General features: G+C 39.8%; 1 protein-coding gene across 4 annotated transcripts in view; it reads left to right on the top strand.

Moving 5' to 3' along the window:
• Positions 1-22,872, top strand: part of TOX (thymocyte selection associated high mobility group box) — a 304,651-nt gene that overhangs the window by 273,807 nt on the left and 7,972 nt on the right. For all 4 annotated transcript variants that reach the window (XM_046024014.1, XM_046024012.1, XM_046024013.1 and 1 more), the window contains 2 exons: positions 8,389-8,469; positions 20,203-20,589. In XM_046024014.1, coding sequence (XP_045879970.1) covers positions 8,389-8,469; positions 20,203-20,589 — 468 coding nt within the window. The remainder of the gene's footprint in view (positions 1-8,388; positions 8,470-20,202; positions 20,590-22,872) is intronic.

A 22,872-nucleotide genomic window follows, 5' to 3' on the forward strand; every position in this document is an offset into this window, starting at 1 on the left:
AGATCATGACCTGAGCCGAAGGCAGCGGCTTAATCCACTGAGCCACCCAGGCGCCCCAGGGATATCACTCCCATTCTCCATTCTGCCTTTCAAAGTGGGCCCGACCCTTTCTAAGGATCATAGTTAGGATGTAACATTGAAGGATTTCTAATTGTATAGGCCTGATGACAAACGTTTTTCTTTTTCTCTTGTGCATTTTATTTCCAATTTAGTAACTCATAATGAGTCTACCTTTAGGTTCTCCTTTAACAGAAATAGTCAGAGTTTGGGGGAAGAATTTGTTTTACAAACGAAGGATGAAATTCTGTAACAGTTGGCCTGTAGAGCTCACTGGATATTACAAAACAGTTTCGTGATCAGAATCCAGGTTTTAAAAAGTTATGCCAAGATTGTTTGGGGAAATACTTAATAAACATAACCATCTTTTTCTCTTACTAAAAAAATGATGTTTTAAAAAAATGGAACACCATTACCAAAGCGAGGTTATGGGAACAGGGTGAGCTGCTCTAAAGTGGCTTGTCCCCATTTTATGCTCCTTTGATGTAGCAGGGGTTCAGCCTAGCTCCTCGTTCCCTCTTACAAGATGATATTGCTTACTAAAGGCAGTGAGGCTGAAGAGTACGCAAACAAGTATGGTCCGTTACACGCAGAGGATGCAAGCCTGTCCCGGGGACAAGCAGAGAACGGATCAAATGAATGAAATCAGACACTGTGCTTACAAAAGGGAGCTTGCCGCATCCGATGGGCCACAGCTCTGCTGCTCCATGGCAGTGTTTCTCCCACAGTCTGCAAGAATCACCAGCAAAGCGAACATGCCCGCCTAGAATGCACATTTGGGCATCAAGAGAATTTTCGCAAAATATCCCAAAGTGTTATGATGTGTATTACCACCTGTTCTTTCCCTTTATGTTGACTCATTGTGCCAACATAATACAGTAGCTCTACTTGGAACTTAAATTAATTGTATTTTACCTTCCTTTAATATTCAAATTTGGGAATACACCTCCTGCTATGTATTTTTAACCGAATGTTGCTGAAGCAGATTAGGGGCAGACCATTAAACTCCAAAATTTAGGCATGTTACAAGAGCCCCACATGATGTCATGGGCATTGTGTAGGCAGCTGGCTCAGGCAGAAGCTAGGATTTCACGTGCCACGATTGTTCAAAAAATCCTGTTGTCATAATAACCCCCAATTATGAACAGCTACAAACATAAACACAAACCGGGGAAAATGGACGAAATTATTGATGATTTATTAGGGGCTCCGAAAATTACAATATTTAAGGAAAAACAGCCATTAGTGAGATTACAATTGAATGTTTTCTTGACAACCAGAGGGCACATGACTAATAGAGCTGCTGTATGTTTATATCACATGCTTCCTCGTTGTGGAAGATAGGCGGGAATAAGAAGCCACTGCAGAAGGGCAAAGCTTTATTTTCAGAATCCATGGTGAGGGAGCATCTGTACGGACTTGGGTTTCTGTGAAGAATCTCTCAAAGAAGAAAAATTAGGAGGAGCCTGAAAGAAGGGGTAAAAATCCTCCAGGAACACAAAACCTCCCTTAGGAGCCATTCCTTACCAAAGGCGCTAAACGAACTTCGCCTATCAGAGATCCCCCCGCCCCCATTTTAATACTTTGGAAGGTGGTGCTGAATCTGGAAGGGAAGGAGGATTGTGTTTGGGATTTCCAACCAGAGGTTTTAAATGCTAATGAATCGTAAGGCAATGGAGAGCCCATTGCAGAAGCATGCTAAGGCGTTCCGAAGGCACCAGATGGAGAAAGGGAAATGAAACATAAGTATTGCTGTGATGTTGGTCTTTGCTCCTTATCTTTCACTTACTGGAACCTACAGAGAGTGGAAAATAATAACTTAACAATATCACGCCCTTCATATCATGTTCTTTGGAGTTTCAGCAACCCTCAGCATCTTTTTTTATGAGATTTCAGCTAAATTTCTTGTCTATCCCCGTTATTTCTGAATTCTCTGATTCCAGTCACCGAAGTATAAGATCTGGGTCCACAGTGACAATAGAGAACAAACCCAGCCGTACTAAATTAAAGAGTCTGTCCAGCTTTGAAGCCGAAGGGATTGGTCCAAGGAACTAGAAAAGGGTTCTTGGGTCCTTTTTAACCATGGAAAGGCAGCTCTTAAGTGGAAAAGGAAAGTCACCTTAAATCAGAACCAGATGTAAATTACTAAATGAACCTTAAGTTCCTAATTGGAGACACAGTCGGGCTGTAATACATTTAGCAAATTACAAACAAAATGTTCTTGTTTACATTACATTAAATGGCTTTAAAGCTTCAGCCAAAGAGCTAAATAAACATGCTGTTATGCTAAAAATGGAGTGGAAGGCCTGTTTGGGGTTTGAGTATATTCAGGAGAAACCACAGCTCACGGTGCCCGGGAAGTATATTTTTGTAAATGTTGGTCCTGTCGTGCATGGAAGAGGAGAGTAGATTTACCTCCAGATCGAGCCTAATGAGCAGATCTCACTTGCAGGGAAACTGTTTGAATACTGTAACATATGCCTTCTTTCAGGATGCATAATTCATATCCAAGGATATTAGCCATAGCAGTTCAGCTCAATAGCAACACCTCATTATTTTATCCCTCAGTATTTATTCCTATGTTTGACGCCTCATGAAATTACTGTTAATGTGTTTATATAAGGGCAGATCTGACACAAGTGGCAAGAATGTAATTTCCTACTCATTCTTTCCTGCTGCTGTGTCCTCTTCCCTTGGTAGAAGTGGCAAGTGTAAATAGTTAATTTGCTTCAATTATGAGCCTGTCCTGCTAAATTAGAAGCAGCAGGGATATGAAGAGCCAGAATTATACTTATGAGGCAGCTGACAAATCCTCTGAGCCCACAGAATCAAATCATTTACTCCTCATTGGTACTCAAACACCCACCGGAGAGGTGCTGCCGTGGTTTTCCCCCCTTATCTTTCGAGCAAATTTGGATTTGACGTCAACAATACTCAAGGTTAACTGAAACCCTGCTGCACTGTAACATTCACACATGTGTTTATCTTAGCTGTTTCCTTATAAACAGTACACAGGTTTCCTTTTTTTTTTTTTCCAGCCCAACCGCGAGTAAAAAATGTGAAACAATTGTTCATGTTTAAACTGTAGGATATAAGACAAGTTGAATTCCTAAAGATGTGCAACTGAGCAATTAATTTTAATAATTTTCTTAGAGGAAAGGGTGAGCCTCTTTTAGTTCTAAAATTCAAGTACAGATGTGTCCATAGTTGTGGGCACGATGGGATTACTGCCTGAGGGCATAAACCTAGGTGGGGCACGTGCAGAAATAGCCTAGGCTGTATACAGTAGAAGTAGACATTTCCTTGGAAGTTTCCATGACACCGACGGAGAGAGAATTTGAAGAAGATACTCCTTCAAGCTGGTTGTCCTTTATGTATTACTGGTGGAAATATTTGAAGAAGGTGGGTTGTATATCTGTATATCGAATGCTCTATTTCCATTGGTGTGCATTTTATGTAGAAGACGCAATTCAGAATTTTATCATGCGCACTAATCCTAATACTCACAGAAGGAGAAATCTAGCCCTGGAGACTCCACACTCAATTGCACATATTTCCAGGGCACTTACTACGCAGGCACCAAGCAGGGCTCTGTTTGTTGGAACTTCACCCATAGACAGTGCTGGTGGGTGTCGCAGAGACTCATCAAGGGGCGTTCTCCCGCCGCTAGGAGGAGCCATCGAGTCGAGTGGGTGGATCTAGGATACCAGGTCTATTTGGTTCACCACATGGTTAGGGTATGTTCTTTGTAGGATACTGGGTAAAATAAGTATCCATGCTAGTCTGTGTTTTCTTATCTGTAAAATGAGAGTACTGATACCACTGCAACCTTCTTGTTGAAAGAATGAAAGACTATAATAGACATAGACAAACACAAAAAAATGCATGCAACAGAGGCATGTTTTTAATGCCTTTTTGATTCTATAACTTCAGTTCCTCACATCACAGCAGGCATACAGTCGGCACTCAATATATTGTTAAGTGTGGATGTATGACCTCAACACGTATATTGTTAGCCATGTTTTCAGGCAAAGAGCTTGCCTACCCTTCCGTAAGCAGGTCATTTCCATTACAGTGTCGATCATTTAGGGGGATCAGATGGTCAGCAAAAGAATAGATAGTAAGATTTTTGTCCCATCGTATAATATTTTCAGTCCTCTGAATACCACTTTATAAATGTCTTTGAGTTCCGGAATGCCTAAGAAAACGCTGAGCAAGTTACACATGATGGAAATTTAACCACATTTAAGTACTAAATTCTATATAAAATACAGATGCACTTGCTCTAGCTGTCCTAAATAATAACAGCATTGAAAGAAGCTGCAAACGTTAATTTCTAAAGGATACAGCAGGGAATTGTGATTAAATTATTATTTCTTATACATAACTACTTCTAAGCATTTTCTATAAATATGAACTTGTAGTGGGGACCAAAAAAAACAAAAAACAAAAAACCCTACATTTGAAAGTCAACCAAAGGAAAAATGCCTTTTACGTTTTTTTATAGTGTTTGAATAGAATACAGAGTTGGAAGAATTACATTTTTTTCTTATTATTACTGCAATGGCTTGGTGGAAATAAACTACGACTATAGAGATTAACTAAGGGCCAGAGCAGAAAAGAAGGAAGGAAGAAGGAATTAAATGGTATTTGTAAGATTTTCCTTTTTTGTACAAGTCAGGTGGATTGTTTGTTTGGAGTAGGAAAGGAAACCGACAGATTATATTAGAATTTTTTCTATTTGAGTTTATCACATTCATTGATATTGAACTGCTGATTTTAATTAGGGATTAACAGCCTGCAAAAACATGTGTCCATGCTGGTATTTAGTGCATTTCCAAAATGGTTCAGTGAATCACTAGATTATATGAACAGGCTTTGGAGTCTCTAGGATTGCTATTTGATGTCTATCTAGGTATGTTTTAGATTAGTCATTATATATGTTTTAGTTTAACCAGTAAGATGCAGTCCTTAGATAGGATATGGTAGCTTTCTTAGAATAACAAACCACAGCATATAACTAAGTTAAGACAGGATGAATTTAAAAGTGTTTGGATGAGCTGGGGAAAATGATAAATGATGTATTATGATTTTCAAATCCTCATCTGGCCAACTTTGCACTTTATTTCAAACAGCTGTAGACCATTTGGAAGCCATTTTGTAGTTCGGCCGAGTACTAATATTTACTGTATGAACCACATATCTTTAAAATATTTGTCTTTCCCTGAGAGAGAGAGACCGTTTCTTTCCCAAACTTAACTTTGACATAAATCAGACCCATCCTTCCCGGTTAGAAGGTTTGATCATTGCAAGATTGTTCCTACCCAAACACTGTCCACATCGTCTTCGGTTTCTGCAAGTAAGAGACTTTGTCCATCCATGAATAGAGGCTTTGAAACATTTTTAAGGAACTCTTTGCTGATGAATTTTAAATAACTGTTCTAAAGTCAAGGTTTCCCACTTCACCTCTGTGTGGAATTCTTGCATGGTTTTATCACTCTCTCATACATTTGAGTGCTCTCTTCGGACATAGCCATCAACTGTGGAATTCAGAAAGCATCCACATACAATTTTAGAAAGTAGCATGAGAAAGACATACCAGGGTGTATAATACTGGAGCCATTAGGTAGTTCTCAAAGGTGAAGGTTCTAAATTACCATCAGGGAAACCACCTCAGATTTTAATTTCACTCTGGGCTACTCCCCGTTAACCGCAATTACAGAAATATACCTCCTGAAATGACCACCCTTCAACTCCTCCTTCTGAACATCTACAGCTATGCAGGAAAGAGCGGACCCATCAATCCACGTAATATGACATGATGAGTTTACTCTTTTCTAAAGTGGTATGTAGGCACTTTTGTGATGATCCCCCATAGCCAATCATCAATAGGCAATAGGGAGCCATTTCTAGAAAACAGGGCACTCTGAATGCTAGTCAGGTATCCCGTAACAACATCGATCCCAGAGTGAAACCAGGGGGCACATATCCAGCCCGAAACATATTGAGTTAGCCACCTTTCTCCAGTGGTTGTTAATCAACAAATTTCAGGAAAGTTAACACTTTGCCTGATGTTAACTCCTGGGAGCCCAGAAAAGGCACAGCTCTGTAGTAACACTGTTGCTGTTCCAGTGGAAACCAAATACAAGAAAGATGGCAGATGCTCTAATCAGACCATCTGACAACACCATCTTATCTACGGCTACCTAGAAAATGATGCTTCAGTCAATGCTATAGACCAAAGACTGTTATGTTTGCCTTTGGAAGTTGAAGGAGTAGCATATTAATAAAAACATGTTAGAACCGAGTATACAAATACATATTACCATTGAAGATATATTTACCAAATATTTGCTGCCAAGTCCTGAGTAGCATCTCTGTGTGTGGGGGGAGAAGACCCTCTCAAAGACAGTTTTTAAGGTATTAAAAGTAAATATGAACACTGTCAGCTTAAGATCATTAATTCCAAATCATGGCTTGGAGAAGAGGTTGAAGGAAAACTGTAAACTACAATCTGTTTCTCAAGGAAAAAAAAAATCAATAAAAAGCAGGAGAGCTCTGTATTTCCAACTGTGGCTGAACCAAAGCACATACTCCACACACAGACCATACTATTCAAAAGCATTTGTTGTAGGCTGGCATTTATTTGTTTTCCGAAAAAAGAATCTGAATTTGACTTCCAATGATTAACTCAGTGAGTTCAGAATGCTCTTGTACTCGAACCAAGGAATTTACTGGCTTTTTACTAACAAATTTCTTTTAAGTTTCTCTGGCTTTGTATTTAGTACAGATAATACAATGGCTGTATGATAATCTTGCATGAATTCCTAATTATCTTATGGTGATTGCCTTTTATTTTACCAAAACGTAGAAGTCTAGGCTGAGGACCTCCCAACAGGAAAACAATTAGCACATTCATTTCATAGGGTCTTTTATAATTTTGTTGACAAGGTTAGTCATTTGTTTACCTTAAGTGAAATGTTCTGCTTTAATTAATGTATTCATGAGTAAATAATATCTCTCGCATCTTGAATTTCGCAGTGGGAGACCAGGCTCAGCAAACCACCTTTGGCATTAGAAACCATAAATTGACCTCTGCTGCCGACTTGGGCAGATATTTGGTCTTTAGACATCATTTATATTTAACGACTCTGACTAATTCTAAAGCCAGTTTTCAATACTGATCTGTGTCTGTTTTGGAGCTCAGCGTTACAAAATATTAGCCAAGCCTCATTCCCTGCTATAAAATTCAAGATGTGGGGAATTTAAAATAGGTCTATTGATGAAAATACATTTCCATTTACACAGTAAATGGTGAAAAATATTTTACTCTTTAGGACTGATTTCAAAAGATTGCCAAAAACAGACTCGAAAGCCTTGAAAGAATCAACGTAATGGCAGCCGACAACCATGTGTGTTCACTTTGCTAATCTTTCATTTTCGACTCTAATGACTCCTTTCTGTTTAACTTAGCGATGTGACCTTTAGCATACCAGCAAGTCATTTTTCAGTACTTTTGCTCCATTTAGGATGATTTTACTTTTATTTTCAAGATGATTCCCTCTGAAAGATGAAAAGCTCCTGTAAAATGAAATTCATTTCAGAACATCTGTACCTCTTCACAATGAGGTGTCCACAGATCCATGTCATTCAGTGTCTTCGTTGGAAAGGGCATGACCAGAGCAGGCTACCCGGCATGGCACGCATGCCGTCCTCAGCCACTCAGCATCCTCATTCCACTCCCCAAATGTGTCTTTGACCACCATAGCCGATTCCTGAGCCTTTGAAAATGGAACTTCAAGGCTCCAAAGGTTAAAATAGTGATGAACCTGCAAACTTTGTAACTGTTCCCTTTGATTTACTTTTTGCACGTAATTGGTCATCTTTGAATTCCGTCCTTGTTTTTATATTTAGCATGGACCATATATACCAAGATTTTAATGCACTGTAGGATTATCTGCCCCTTTATAAATATGAATGGCTTCTTTACCCGCTTGTGGTTTCCCTGGGAACCTTCCTCAATAGTATCTTTCTAAGCCAACTACCTCCACTCTCAAAGTAACCCAGATAAATCCTTTCATATGCTTAATGTAAATGGAAAATTTTACTATTGTTCATCTTCTTCTTATCTAGTCTATTGCCATACCTCTTAGAAATCTATTTCTGTAAGAAAACATAATCTTTGGGGAGATATATATTATTATATTATATAATTGCTTGTGTGTGTGTGTGAGTGTGCATGCACATGGACAATTATCACTGTGCATTGTACTTCTCTGGAAACAAAAGCAGATGCACTTTCTAATCTAAGATTCTTTGTTGTTGTTATAGGTCTATAAAAAGAAAACCGAGGCTGCAAAGAAGGAGTACCTGAAGCAACTAGCAGCATACAGAGCCAGCCTTGTATCCAAGGTAACGTGCAACTGTGCGGTACCAGGATGAAGTGAGGGCATCTTATCAGAGCCTATGATGGTCATTTAGAAGCATAAAAGATCACTTTAGCATTTCCGCACTATCTTCTTTGTTAAAAAAGAAAAAAGTAAATCCTAAACAAAGCTCTACGCTGTGGAAATATTGGTTCATACTTGAGGCCCAGAGTGGCATCCTTTGGGGCCTTCTGTGAAACATCGTCCACCTGTGGATGATTGGTTTTGTGGGTTAGTACAGCACATTCTTAATCCTGAGCCAACCTTCTATTTCTCCATACCCCCCCTTAAATTGCCCCCTGCCCCCTGCCCCATCCCATTGGCCATTAGCTGAGGAGAAGCCAACGGACTGAAATTCAAGTCTTGTTACAGCGGCTTTAGGATGTAAACCTGCTCCCTTTCCCCACCACTCCCCCCACAAAATCACGGCATTTCATTTGAAGTGAAAACACCACTTAAAAATATCTTATGCTTTAGAATATCTTAAACACTAGTTCTTTCTGTGATAAATGCTCAAGAGTTGACTCTCTTTGGTCTCAGATTATTAAAGATATAGTTCCCTTTATAGATTGCTCAGGGAGGTGACCTCAGAGAGACAGAGCTGAATCTGTAAGTCCTTGACAGGATGTCCTATCAATTCCAAATTGGACTATTCCTGGCTGTGAGTGGCTTTGGGCTCTGGACTTCATTCCATTCACCCACAAAAGCTGTTTCCTCTTTCATCCACAAATATCCATTCCCCTTCCTACAACCTTAAAGTAATTCTATAAATAAGTTTTCTGTCAGGGAAAATATACACTGAATATATTGATGCAGAAAAAAAAGAACACAAAATACAAATACATGAGAAATCTCATTTCATTATTGGTCTAATGAAACTTTATGTTCCACTTCTAAGTAAGACTCAGTGGGGAAACTTACTATTTATTATTTAACCTCAGAATTTCCAGTTCTCCTGTACTATCTCACTAAGGATCTCACTTTCTGATTTATCTCACTCCTTTGGAAAATATTTTTATTTTCTGCTGATACCATCTCCCATTTCGGTATATTTACAGAATTCACAGAATGTGTGTGAAATTTTAACCAAAAAATGAGGTATAAAATATTAGATCCAACAGCAAAACAGACAAACAAAGAAAAAAAGAGTTACAAATGATTAGATCCATCCAGCCATTCTAAATAGCCATGTTGATATTATTTAGATTAATATGCCCCAAATAGGAGATTTAAAAAAAAAAAAATAAGTTCTCCGTGGTGAGGGCTGTGAAGTGTGTAAACCTGGCGATTCACAGACATGTATGCCTGGAGCTAATAATACATTATATGTTAATAAAAAATTCCTTAAAAACTTAATCAAGGTAGAAAAAAAAGTTCTCCTTGTTTCATCTAAGGTAAGTTTCTTTTCGAGCATTTTAGATAGAAGTCTAGTCAGAACTTCTGTTTTTCCATAGGAGAAAATCAATACTTGAAGTCCAATCCCAATACAAAGCTCTGTGGTTAATGTTATGCAGATTGCCAGAATGTTATAATACTGACTAAGCCTTTACTTTCAAAACAAGTGTCCTCAGATTTGCTCTTCACTGCAACTTTTCCTACTGTTCATTCTCAGAGTTGCAACCCTCAGTATACGGCAATTTATATAAATGCTGCGAATTGCCATTTCTACATTTAAAAAACCAAGCACTTTTTTTAAAGCTTACTCTGGCTTTTTTTTTTTTTTTTCCTCTTTGGCAGTAGGAATTTTGCTGGAACTGTTGAATGTCTATTTATGTACAACTATCTATTGTGTGTATACAAATTGAAGGAAAATTACCAATACCCTCTCCAGGTTAGAAAAGTGGCCCTGTGATGTTTTACGCGAGTGGATATTTGCAGTATAAACTTTCAGGCACGTACAGAATATTTACCCACCTACCTTCCCATTGTACATGGACACTTACATAAAAATCCATTTCTTTTCCATTTTAAATAGTGACAAGGAAAATCATAGCCATTCATATTCACACATACACTTCTTCAATGTTGTAGGTTTTTTGTGTATTATAAATTATTTTCCTGTTCTGAAAGATCTAAAGGTACAATCCTAAAATGTAACATGATAATAATAGTTACAATTCTAGGTAACCACAGTGCACCAGCCAAGCTCTGTTTTCCCCCATTCATTCATTCATGTATTCACTTGGCAAATTTCCCTGAGCATGTGGGTTGTGCTGAGCACTGTGCCAGGCTCAGAGCACGCCATGGAGAATAGGTAGATATCTTCCCTGGAGAATAGGAGATATGCCCCCTGGAATTTAAGACGCTTTCTCTTTTGTCAGGGAGACCAAGAGTGAAAACATAAACTAATAAATGACCAAGAGCTTTGAGAATTTAAGCATTCCGAAGGAAATAAAGGACGGGATCTGATAGGGTGGTCTGCAAAAGTCCTCTTTGAAGAGGTGACCTCATTCAAGGCTGGAGCCAAAGGAAGACAAGGAGCTTACAGGACCCAGAGGGCGCCTAGGGAAGAGCCAATCAGGCCACAGTCAGCAAGTGAGAAGCCTCCAGAGACAGAAATGTCTCCTTGAAGCCAGAGGTCAACGTGGCTGGCTGAGTGAAGAGAAGGAACATAGTTTGAGGTGAAGCTGGGAAGATGGGCAGGGGTCAAATCACCAAGACCTTGCAGGACATCGAAAGGAGCTGGATTTTAGTACAGAGGGAAGCCACTGAATGGGTTTCCGTAGAGGATGGATACTCGGATTTATATTTTATTTTATTTTTTTAGGTTTTATTTTGTTTATTTGTGAGAGAGAGAGAGAGCAGGGGAAGAAGCAGAGGGGAAGAGAGAGGGACAATCAGACCCCACACTGAGCACAGAGTCCGACGAGGGGCTCAATCTCACGACCCTGAGACCATGGGCTGAACGGAAACCAAGAGTCAGAAGCTCAACTGACTGAGACACTGGATTTATACTTTTTTAAAAGATCCCTTTATTTTTAAAAATATCACTCTATGTGCATGAGTTCCCTCCATCCCCACACCTTATCCCACAAAGTAAGCTTGATTATAAACATTCCTCTCAGGAGGAAAAATACCCTATAGGTAACCAGTGCCCAAGCCTAGAGCTGACCTACAGCATCCTCCATCCCTGTGCTGGGCCTTGCTGTCATGGGTCCTATTAACAGTGTGCTTGACCTGCTTCCTTAAAACACCTCCTGACCCACAAGTCTTGATAAAGCATTGACATTCTCACTTCATTATTGTCAATGAGATATTGTATTAACTAAAGCACCGTGTCTCTTTTCCTAACTTTCCGTGGGTAAATTTTATTTCTCCCTCCAGGGCTAAATATTTTGGTACTATTCTCTCTGCAATGCATTCACTTCACCAAATAGAGCTTTGTTTCCCTCCACCAATAGCTCTTCCCCTCACTAACTGGCAGCCACGTCAAGGCTGCAACTTCTTGCTGCTTCCACTCTGGGCCGTTGAAGACTCTAATCTAAAATTAGCCGCTTCTAACGGAACCAAATCAAAAATAGGAACAGCCGGTGAACATTGGCTCCACCTCTGAAGCCGAGTCATAGGATTAGCAACACTCCTCTCGATTAGTGACGTTCCCGCTTAAATGTACTCTCTACCATCAAATCCAGCATATTAATTAACATGATTCCAGGTCTGAATAAAATGGATGCCTACTAAAAATAAAAACACTCAGTCATAGTAAATAAATATATTCTAGCCTTCATACTTGAAAATGACAACATGACAGATTCTCAGCAAGATACTTTTTCCCAAGAATAACAAATGCAAGTGGTATCTTGCTAACGAGTAGCTTGTAACGAGGCGTCACACGCTGTGCACGGCGTTTTCCATGTGTCCCTACTCATCATTAGCAACCCTACAAAATAAGATTTAGCCCATTGTCTAGATGGTCTCTAAGCTGAGAGATTATGTGATTCGCCCACAGAAATGAGAGGGTGGCAGTGGCAAACAGGGCTAGAACTCTGCCGTCTTGTTCAAAAGCTTATAGGCTTTTTCTTTCTATGTTGAGTAATTGTCACATATTTCTACCTCTGGAACTACAACAAAAATGTAGTTATTCCCCCCAATAAATTGCATGTCACCTCTTACATATTAGACAGCTAAACTAAAGCTGCCCTGACTTAACGGGGGTGGAGGTGTAGAGGTTTCCTGACCTCGCCCTGCCCCCCACTCCCTAACCTCCCTCTACGAGGGGCTGGCCAGAGACCCTCTGAGGAATCTGGACCCTGCAGAGTGTTTGGGAAACACATGCTTTTCCAGCTGTGCTGGTATGTCACCTGGTCCCAGGGAGCCAGGGACAGATCCAGCCTGCAGAGGCCACCTTGCTGTGCAGACACATTGGTATTGAAGGACGTGTGACTAGGAGCACAGAGGGTTGCAAAGAGGATGCAGGTCAGACCCCGGAATAATTTATTCAACTCTGGACCCTATCATTTAAAGGGGGAAATTGAAGACATTTCAGAAGAAAAAGTCATAAAAGTAACAGAGGTAAAAGGCAGTAAGGTAGTAGCTGAGAAGAGAGAATTTGAAATTACCAAGCCTGAAAAACAAAGACTCAGGCATGTTCAAGCCCATGACAGGCCTTAGCCCCAGGACTGTGATTACCTGTGCTCCATTTTCTCTGACTCTAGAACCGGAAAAAGATGCTGTCTCAAACAGGAGGAATTTGATCTGAGCAGGGCATTATTAAGCTCTTGAATTGGCTGAGTACACAACTTCTTAACTTCTTTCCATAAAGAAATTTAAAAGCAGGAAGCAAAGGTTTATAAGTAAGGATTGAAGAAGATCTCTAAGGCAGAGGGCATCAAGGAAAAATCTATTTAAAATGCCACCAACAATTATCTGTGGCCCACCTGTGAAAGCGCGTCTGATCTCATCTAAAGTGCTACCAACATCACACCAAAGGTCCTCAGAGGGCAGCAAAGTCCACAGACCCTGAGGGCAGGTGGATCTGGGTTCAAATTCCAGATTTCCCTCTTCCTAACTTCCATTTCTTCAAGCAAATTATTGAGCTGCTTGGCATCTCAACTTTCTCATCTGTTAAACAGAGGAGACAATAGGACACACATCCCAGATTTTCCATGAGGATGGAATAAAAAACTCTGTATAAACTCCATGATTTAGAGGGAAACAGGAAACTCTTAATAAATACCAGCTATTATTATTATTATTATTATTATTATTATTATTATTATTATTACTATGATTATCATCAGCTTTATTTTTCATGTTGTTGGTAGGTGTGCAGAGTTTGTGTGTGATAGAAAATTTAACTGGCTCATATTTTCAAATTGTCTGCAAGGCTGCTTTGATATAAAGGAATTTTAAAAGTGACATTAAAACAAGAAAAACTTGCTTCATGGATACATCCTTTTAGAAAGATGAGAAATGATCAAGATATTGAAAAGACTCATCTACACAGCTTTCCTCATTGAAACGGTCTTTACGAGCCTTTAGTCATGGGAGAGTAAGAGTAGTCCGAGGACCAGGAACATATACTGTTACCACTAGAGCTCCCTGGCTTGAAAACTCTATTTAAGGTCATTTTGGGTTAGGCCATTAGGTAAAGCTTAAAGATATATAGCTTTTCCATAGACTCAGGAATTCCTAGACCTGGGTCTACATTATTATGTTGAAAATAATGTATAACTTTAAACTAGTTTCATTTTACCACATAGACCAGAATTTATATTCCCAAAATGAGTGTTGCATTCAAAGTAGTCACTTATTTTATTATTGCTCCCAGAATTCAAAAGATTTTTGAAACTCCTCTTTTAGAACTGTAGTCATGAAAAGTTTATGAGCCACATTAGCAAATTAATCTTGTTACATTGTTTTCACACCTCATTCTTTTCCCCAAACTTCACCCAGATCTAACCCGCAGACCTGGCTTCCAGGGACGATTAGCTGTTTCCAAAAATCAAATTCACCATCAAAAGACAAAGACTTGTCTGAGGATATGTAAAACAGTGTCCCCCAGGCTCTGAAGAAAATTCAAGTAGAGAAATTCCCAAATATTCCAAGTAAAAGCAGCATTATTGAAATATTCATACAGCTTCTTAGGAGGGCCAATTTCTGGGGAGGGGAGGTGGGGGGCGTCTGGGTGCTCAGTTAGGTAAACATCCTGCTCTTGACTTTGGTTCAGGTCCTGATCTAGGGTCATGGGACTGAGTCCCTATTTGGGCTCCTCACTCAGCGGGGAGTCTGCTAGAGAGTCTCCCTCTGCCCCTCCCCCTGCTTCTGAAAATAAATTAATAAATCTTTTAAAAAAAAAATAAGAAAGTGCCAACCTGGAAGGAGATAACATTTGAATGAATATGTTCTGGTATATTAAAGAACAGTGATCAGAGTCATGACTTTAAGGGCACACATCAGAGAAGAGACTGTTTCTACCTTGATGTCGGGTGTCAGATGTACAGGGACAATGGAAGCTTTTATAAAAATGCACAGTAAAGGACAATATTGAATCACATCAGGAAGGTTCTCTGTTGCCATGACTGGTAGTAAAGAACCACAACATTTAGTTCAAGGGAAGGACAATAAACTCAAATGATTTCTTTTGTTTGAAATAACTTATAGAATTCATGCCATGGAGAGCTATTGATACAAATACTGGGGCTGAATTTGAAAATGGGATGGATTATTTTATGACTGTTACATAAAATTTGCAGCTCCGAAAGCCCAGATCGTGATTTAAAGATAATAAAATCTCACGCTTCAGGGTGTAGGTTAATCACCTGCAAGGACCAGGAAGAATTTCCCTTTCAGAAGTAACAACGCACAATTGAGTAGGTGCATAAATTTTGTTTAATTTCCAGTGCATCAAGTATTGGTCAGTGCTGAAAACAAGAATCAAATTAGATGGACTATTAATCTGATTTGGTTCAACAACTCTTATATTGTTGCTTCCACTGAGTTTTATGTCTTGTGTTTATACTTTGCTATTTTAAATAACAATTGCTTTGTCAGTTTCTCATTTTTATAGCACTTATCATCCCAGAATGGGGGCATTTATACACTATGCACTATTGTCTGCTTTATATAAAGTAAATGGATTGAAACTATCTCAGATTATCAACAACATGGTTAATCAGAAGTATCTTAAGGTTTATAGAGTTGTGTCTCTTGTGGAAGATTCTATTGAGAAGACCCAAAAGGTGTCTATTCACACACACACACACACACACACACACACTCATTTTGCTGATGGAAAACATCTTTCAGAGTCAGTGGTCTAAAAGCAAATAGGAAATAGAACTCACTCAGAAACTAATAGCAAAAACACATTCCTTCCATGAAAATGTCAGATACATGGGTAGATTTTCAGTTGTGTATACAGTGGTAAAATAGTATTTGACAGGTGACCTACCCAAAGCACACACTACTAAAGAAAAGTGGTTAGTGTATTTCAAAATAGAAGCAAATTTAAATTACTTAGTTTGTATGAGAAAATAGTTTTAATTTATGAATGGTAGGTATAGAGATCTTCATAAACAATCTAATTGATTTGCAAAATTGTAGCCTTGCTTTCATAGTTTAATTAGAAGAAAGTGACAGAACAGATTAAATTTATGATTTCTTCATGTTCCCATTTAATCAGATTATGAATTCATGACACTTTGCTATGAAAAATGAACTTATTCTACCTATCTTTCAAAGCAATAAAATAGCTCTATAATTAATAGACAGTTTGTTGTATTAGTCTGATTAAGAATTAACTAGAAGTGAAGCTAGAAGCAGGTTTTTTTGCCATCTAAATGAGTGGATCTTTACATAAAGATAAACATTCTCAACATACAGTTGGAACACAGTAAGCCTCCTGTGGCCCGCCATCCACCCCAGATCCAGTGAAGAGTAAAGGGCAGGGTACTTAACCAAAGGACAGAGGGTTATAATTTCTCATCACTTCTGGAAAGGTATGGTTCATGCCAACAGCAAAGAAGAGAATGGAAAAGACCAGTCTGATATTCTGTGGGTTTTCAAAGATTTCAGCTCTTTCCTCACCCTTTGGGAAAAGGAATGGCATGTCTTGTCAGGAGTCTCAGCAAGGGCAACAGTGAGAGCATGGAGTCTTGTTCAAGAACAGTCATTCAGTCACTCAACAGACAAACATGTCTGTGTTCTCTTTGTCCTGTCACCATGCCAGATGGATGTGAAACAGAGATTTAATTTCCTACATAACAGAGACCATTTCCTTGATGACACAAGACACTGTCATAGAGACGGCAGGGAGAGCACCTCCATTGGCGTCCCTTTCGTGTATAGGCGCATGGCTAGACACTGGACATGTTACCCATCTTGTCGCATTCAACTATTAGAAAATAAAGGGAAAACGTGTAACTTCCCCAAAGTCTCCCTCCCTCTCTATTAAAAATTGTATTGAGTGCTATCTAACTCATCATTTTCAGAGATCTATTTAATTTGTTTGCCGATAGTCTTTCTAGGGATTAAAATTTAGTACTATTTCGGAATAGGTTTAGCATTAGCGATCTTTACATGCCTTAGTGTGGAGAATATAAATGACAAACAAATGACTGGATAGACAAAATATTTTTGTATTTACCATGAGAAAACAGTCTTCACAAGGTTGGCAAAAAGTTATCTCACATTCGATTGGAATCTATTTTTATGTACCTGTGTCTCTGTATCTCCCTCTCTGAAATGATCTTTCTGTCATTTCTCTATACGGTGGAAGGCATGCTATTCTTCAAAAGGTGGAATTCAGGAGGATTTGGTTCATTGTTTATTTTGAATTCACCATTGAAGAAAACCATTACCATGTACATGCCTTAGCTCTTCTAGGCTGTAATTGGGAAGCCACCAGCTTCCTAATTCCTTCAAGAAATTGTGTCACTGTCCTCAGCCTAAAATATGAAACTCACTATGCAGATAGTTTTCCAGGAAACACAGAACTATAGATTAGTGTAATATTACACCTGGATTGTGTAGTTTAAGTATGCCTTTTGTGGCAACAAAAATTAGCTTATTTCAGGCAAGAAATGACTATTTAAATGGAAGTGTAGTTCTATTTGCCATTTAGATAGGTTTGTGTAACTTATTAATTCTTCTGAACCAATGTTTTCCGTTGAAGACAATTCTCACCAAATGACCCCTTGAGAGAAGGTTTCTGTGGTTCTTAGCTGGAGATTCACAACACACTGAAGGTTCCCATAAGGCACTGGCTTGTTTCCCTACACATTTCATCCAGGAACTTTGTTTTTTATAAGACATGTATTTTTTCCACAAATTCCCCCTCCCCCATACAGTTCGGAACTGCATGTGTCGGGGGCTAAAGTGGGTGTCACCCCTAGAATGGCTTGCCAGGGTTGGCTGTGGGCCCCCAGAACTGGTCCCGCTGCTGGCCAAGCGTCTGGACTCCCCAGAATTAGGCATTTCTACTCTACATGTAGCCGAAGTCTATTTCTCCAAGGTTGTTCAATTGGACAAAGATCTTTATTTAATTACACGGCTGTAGTTCCCGGGACAATTGTATGATTATGTCTGAACATCCATGTGCATTTTGTTTATGTCCAAACACACGTTCAGGTCACCTGTCTATACGCTATAGATCCCATGTTACTTCTTGACGAGGTGATTATTAGCCAGAGAAATCAAAATGCAAACATTTTCCCATCTATGTGTTTCAGAGCGTTGATAGTATGGGCGATGTGAGTGATCCTTCTTCTGTTTAAATTAAACACATCTATAAAGCAAGAAATAAAGATGCACTCACATGTATTAAATTTTATAGATATCTATCATGTGTAATAGTTCTGTTCCTGTAGGGAGTTGAAGCCGTATGTGATTAAGTACGAAATTAGCCCTTCTGCGGCAGGCTAAGGAGGGGGAGGAAAACCCAATGAGACCGCTTTCCCGGATGACTTCACGACACAGACACACAATAAACACATAATCTTCTTGGCATGTAGGGAACGATTTTTGAGGCATATCATCGCAGTATATGTTATTCTGACGTAGAACTAGTCACTGTTTACACAACCTGGATTAACCTATTTGACCTTTTCCTGGAATTGTTCACTACTCTGCACACAACAATAAGAATTTTTAAGCAGAAACAACAACAATAAAAAAAAATCTACTTAAGTTTCTTTTTGTTGTTATTGAAATCACCTTTTACACCCGCATTTCGCCAAGTTTCTTTCTTTTAAGGCCATCCCCTGAAAATGTGTGAACAATTTCTGACATTTTTAATATTCATATAGGAGACAGGGAGTCTGAATGTCGGGTCCTATTTCATAAGGCTCCATCAATATGGACACAGAGATAAATATTATAAGGAGAGGAGAGGCTCAAATTCTCGGGGTACACCTTACTTTATACTCGACCTGGTGAAGTCAGAGCCTCCCAGGACTGGATTTCCATAGTCTGGAGTATTGTCACAGATGTGAGTTGTGTCCTTTCTCAGGAGAGAGAATGTGGGGCTGGTTGTTCGTTTGCCCCAACCTACCTTTCTTGAGTCTGCACATAGATGCCCCATGGTCCTCATTGTGGTTTCCATTTCATTTTCCTACACTAATGGAGAAAAACGAGTTGCATTGTTAGTAGTGTTATCTGCTGACTTGTGAAATGAAGTTCGCACGTTGTGTTTTGGGTCATCTTGCGTGACAACCAGTGTCCCTAATGTTCTGGTCCATTGATGATGCTCTGTGTCACGGGAGGGTTTCAGAAAGACCCTGCCACAGTGATAGTAACAGGAGCTCATTTGACTCAAAAATGGAATAAGCATGATATCAAGGTTCCAGAATAAGGATATTTGCATCCTTGAGGCACTGTTTTGACAAAGCAACTTTTCTTCTCCAGAAGGATATGGTAGCATGTTTCTTTCCCCACCTGGTTTCACTTCTCCCCTTTTGTTTTATCAGCTTCCTCCTCTCAGCAAAAGTAGGAGGTAGGTCTTTGCCCTGGAAGAAATGCTTCGGGGTTAATTCTTGGTTCTTTTCAGCCCCTACTGCTAGGTCTAGTTTTTAAGTCAATGAAAAGATTATTAAGAAATGGCCTTAGGAAGGTATTAAAAAATTAGGGCAAAATTATATTAATTCATGTTGGAGTCAAAAGTTTCTAAGAGAGATTATTTCTATCCAGTTCATTATGGGGGACAATTCATCACAAACTTCTTTAAAAAATCCAGATGAGTTCTGTGGCTACTTAGAAGCTGTATTAATGTGGTTTTATGTAACTTCAGAAAGGTATTTTAGAACTCCTTTTCTCATATTCACTTCCATCAGCCAGCTTTGTTTTCTCTGTGCAAATATGTAGGCCAAGGCTCCTTAAGACTGTAAAAAGGAAACATAAAAAAAAGAGACATACAATCAATAGAAGAACTCCAGAACTGAATTACTTTCAAAGTGAGCCCCACTCGTCTTTCCTATCAGGGCACTGAGGACACCCATTTCCCCGCCCATCTCCTTCCTGGTGTGCACAATGAGAAAAGTCCCTAGGTTAGAGCTTGCATTGAGGCAAAGAAAAAGAAAATGTCACTGGAGATTGTTTTAGGTTCAGAAAGAGGCAGGTTCAGTCAGTCTTCCATGAGCAACATTACAAATACCAGAGGAGGAGTTCTTAGACCAGAGGCAAGCAGAGCAACAGACATTGATCCCACGGAAGTTCCAGACCACACTCACCCAGTACCCCTGTGTCCGTCTCTGAACTCTGCCCCTGTTTGTTTCCTCAACAGAGCTACAGTGAACCCGTTGATGTGAAGACATCGCAACCTCCTCAGCTGATCAACTCGAAGCCTTCAGTGTTCCACGGGCCCAGCCAGGCCCACTCGGCTCTGTACCTAAGTTCCCACTACCACCAACAACCAGGAATGAATCCTCACCTAACTGCCATGCATCCCAGTCTCCCCAGGAGCATAGCCCCCAAGCCGAATAACCAAATGCCAGTGACTGTCTCTATAGCAAACATGGCCGTGTCCCCCCCTCCTCCCCTCCAGATCAGTCCACCTCTTCACCAGCATCTCAACATGCAGCAGCACCCACCACTCGCCATGCAGCAGCCCCTTGGGAACCAGCTCCCCATGCAGGTCCAGTCTGCCTTACACTCACCTCCCATGCAGCAGGTACGTGCTCGCACTCTGGACTCTTCTTCAGAAGTGGGGGGGGGGGGGAATTGGGGAACGGAGTGGGAGAGAGGGAAGGGGGGGGAGGGGGTTCTTGCCATCCAGCAAAAGGTGGGGGCGCATGTGTGTTCTGTTCTATTTAATGGACAGAAAATGGAAGATAGTCAACAAACATCTGCTTTCTGAAAAATAATAATTTACAGGTGGTGAGTTTGGGCAGCATTATAGGATCACGACAATGGATCGCTGCTTCTTTTCCTAATCGCCCTCTGGCCTCTTGCTACGTTTCTAGAAATCATATTGCTAATCATCCTCCTTGTTTTCTGCTCCTTGAGTAAAGTACATTTGTAGTGATGAAATGACAACTCCTGCTAAAGACCTCTTTGGGACTGAGGGTTTTACATTAAAATATATATATATATCTTTGGTTTGGATATATATATATATATATATAGTTTGGAAAGCCTTGATTAGTATGCCTGTTGGCCAATAAATTTGTGGCCAATAAATGCCACAAAATGAAATCTTGATCCACTGTTTTGTGATATTCAGAGCTATCAAATTGGTACAGCCTTTAAAGGACTAAGAAATGAAATGTTAACCAGAGTTTTGTTTAAAAATGGATATAAGGTTTCTGCAGAAATCGGAAAACACAGGAAGTTTGGAAGCCTCTCTCCCAATGATTGAGACAATAATTTGCAATCTTAGCTGAATTTTCCTTTGAAGTCCAGCTTTTCTTTAGGATTTGGTGTTATTTTAAAATTGTAAAATGAAGAGCAAATGGTGTACATGAAACTAAATGTAAAGCCGTCAAGCATCCTGAAAACTTGTTTTAAAAACATAAATCAAGATTAAAAACTACAAATTGTATCAAATTCATCCATCACTTTTACAATCCAATTACTCTTTCATTCCAGAACTGTAATTAAACGCGCAAACACAGGTTTCCTGTTGAGCCCATATCTAGCCCTCTGTGGAATTGACTCTGTAGTTGGACCAGGGTGGGTTGGAGAGGATGCAGAAAAAGAATCAAATATACTACCCTCGAATTTATTTTTTTTTTTAAGATTTCATCTATTTATTTTGAGAGAGAGAGAGAACTGAGCTGGGATTTGGCAGGGGGAGGGGTAGGCAGAGCGAGAGGGAGGATCTCAAGGACTCCCTGCTAAGGGTGGAGCCCCATGTGACCCTTGATCTCGAGACCCATGAGATCATGACCTGAGCCTAAGTCAAGAGTCTGTTGCTCAACCAACTGAGCCACCCAAGTGCCCCCCAAATTCATTTATTTATTTATTTACTTTTAAAAGATTTTATTTATTCATTTGACAGACAGAGATCACAAGTAGGCAGAGAGGCAGGCAGAGAGAGAGGGGGAAGCAGGCTCCCCACTGAGCAGAGAGCCTGATGCGGGACTCGATCCCAGGACCCTGAGATCATGACCTGAGCCGAAGGCAGAGGCTTTAACCCACTGAGTCACCCAGGCGCCCCTTATTTTTATTATTACCATTGTAGACTGACAATAGCAGACCTTAATATATTACTTTACCTTCTGCTTAATTTCAGAAAATTTATAGTGCAGGAACTAGCGTTATCTTCATTTTATAAGCAAAGAAGCTCGGGCTTGGCAGAATTAAGTCATATGCCCATAAGGTTGGTGCTGGAATTCAAAACCCAGTTCTGTTCAGAAATCAGAGCCTGGCTTCTTAAATGCTGGGCCTACTACCTCTCACACTTAATCATTCTTACAGACTATTACCAGTTTTGTATTAGAAAACCTGTATCTCCCAAGAATTTGGAGGCTCTTTAAATCTTAGCTAGTTCTTAAAATTAAAATGATTAGAGGGAACAAATGGACCTAAGTCTCTTTGCTAAAACCTTTCCTGGTCCCTAAGCCAAAGATTTTGATAAAGCCCTGATGTCCCCCTTACCCAGACTAGCTGCTGATTCACTATGGAAGAAGACTGGGGAAAAGTCAACTTCTACAATCATGCCTGGTCCACAGCGGTGTCTGTGACTAGCAGGTGACATTCATAGGATCAAATTTCTGCTCTATCAGACATCACTCAAATAAAAGGGACACTCTTGGGTGTCCTTGCATATGAATGAACCAGTAAAGTTTGTGTAAAGAATGAATAGTCTGAGAGAACACAACCTTGCCTTCTTGGACTGCCCTCCAGCCTAAGGTGCTGCCCGCTGAGGGCCCGTGTTCTGCTCTCGACACTCTAGCTCGGGTCTGTTTCTTCCCAGGCAAGAGAAGAGAAAAGGCACAGTCCCCTCCACCAA

This window comes from Meles meles, chromosome 1, assembly GCF_922984935.1.
Source record: "Meles meles chromosome 1, mMelMel3.1 paternal haplotype, whole genome shotgun sequence".
Taxonomy (NCBI): domain Eukaryota; kingdom Metazoa; phylum Chordata; class Mammalia; order Carnivora; family Mustelidae; genus Meles; species Meles meles.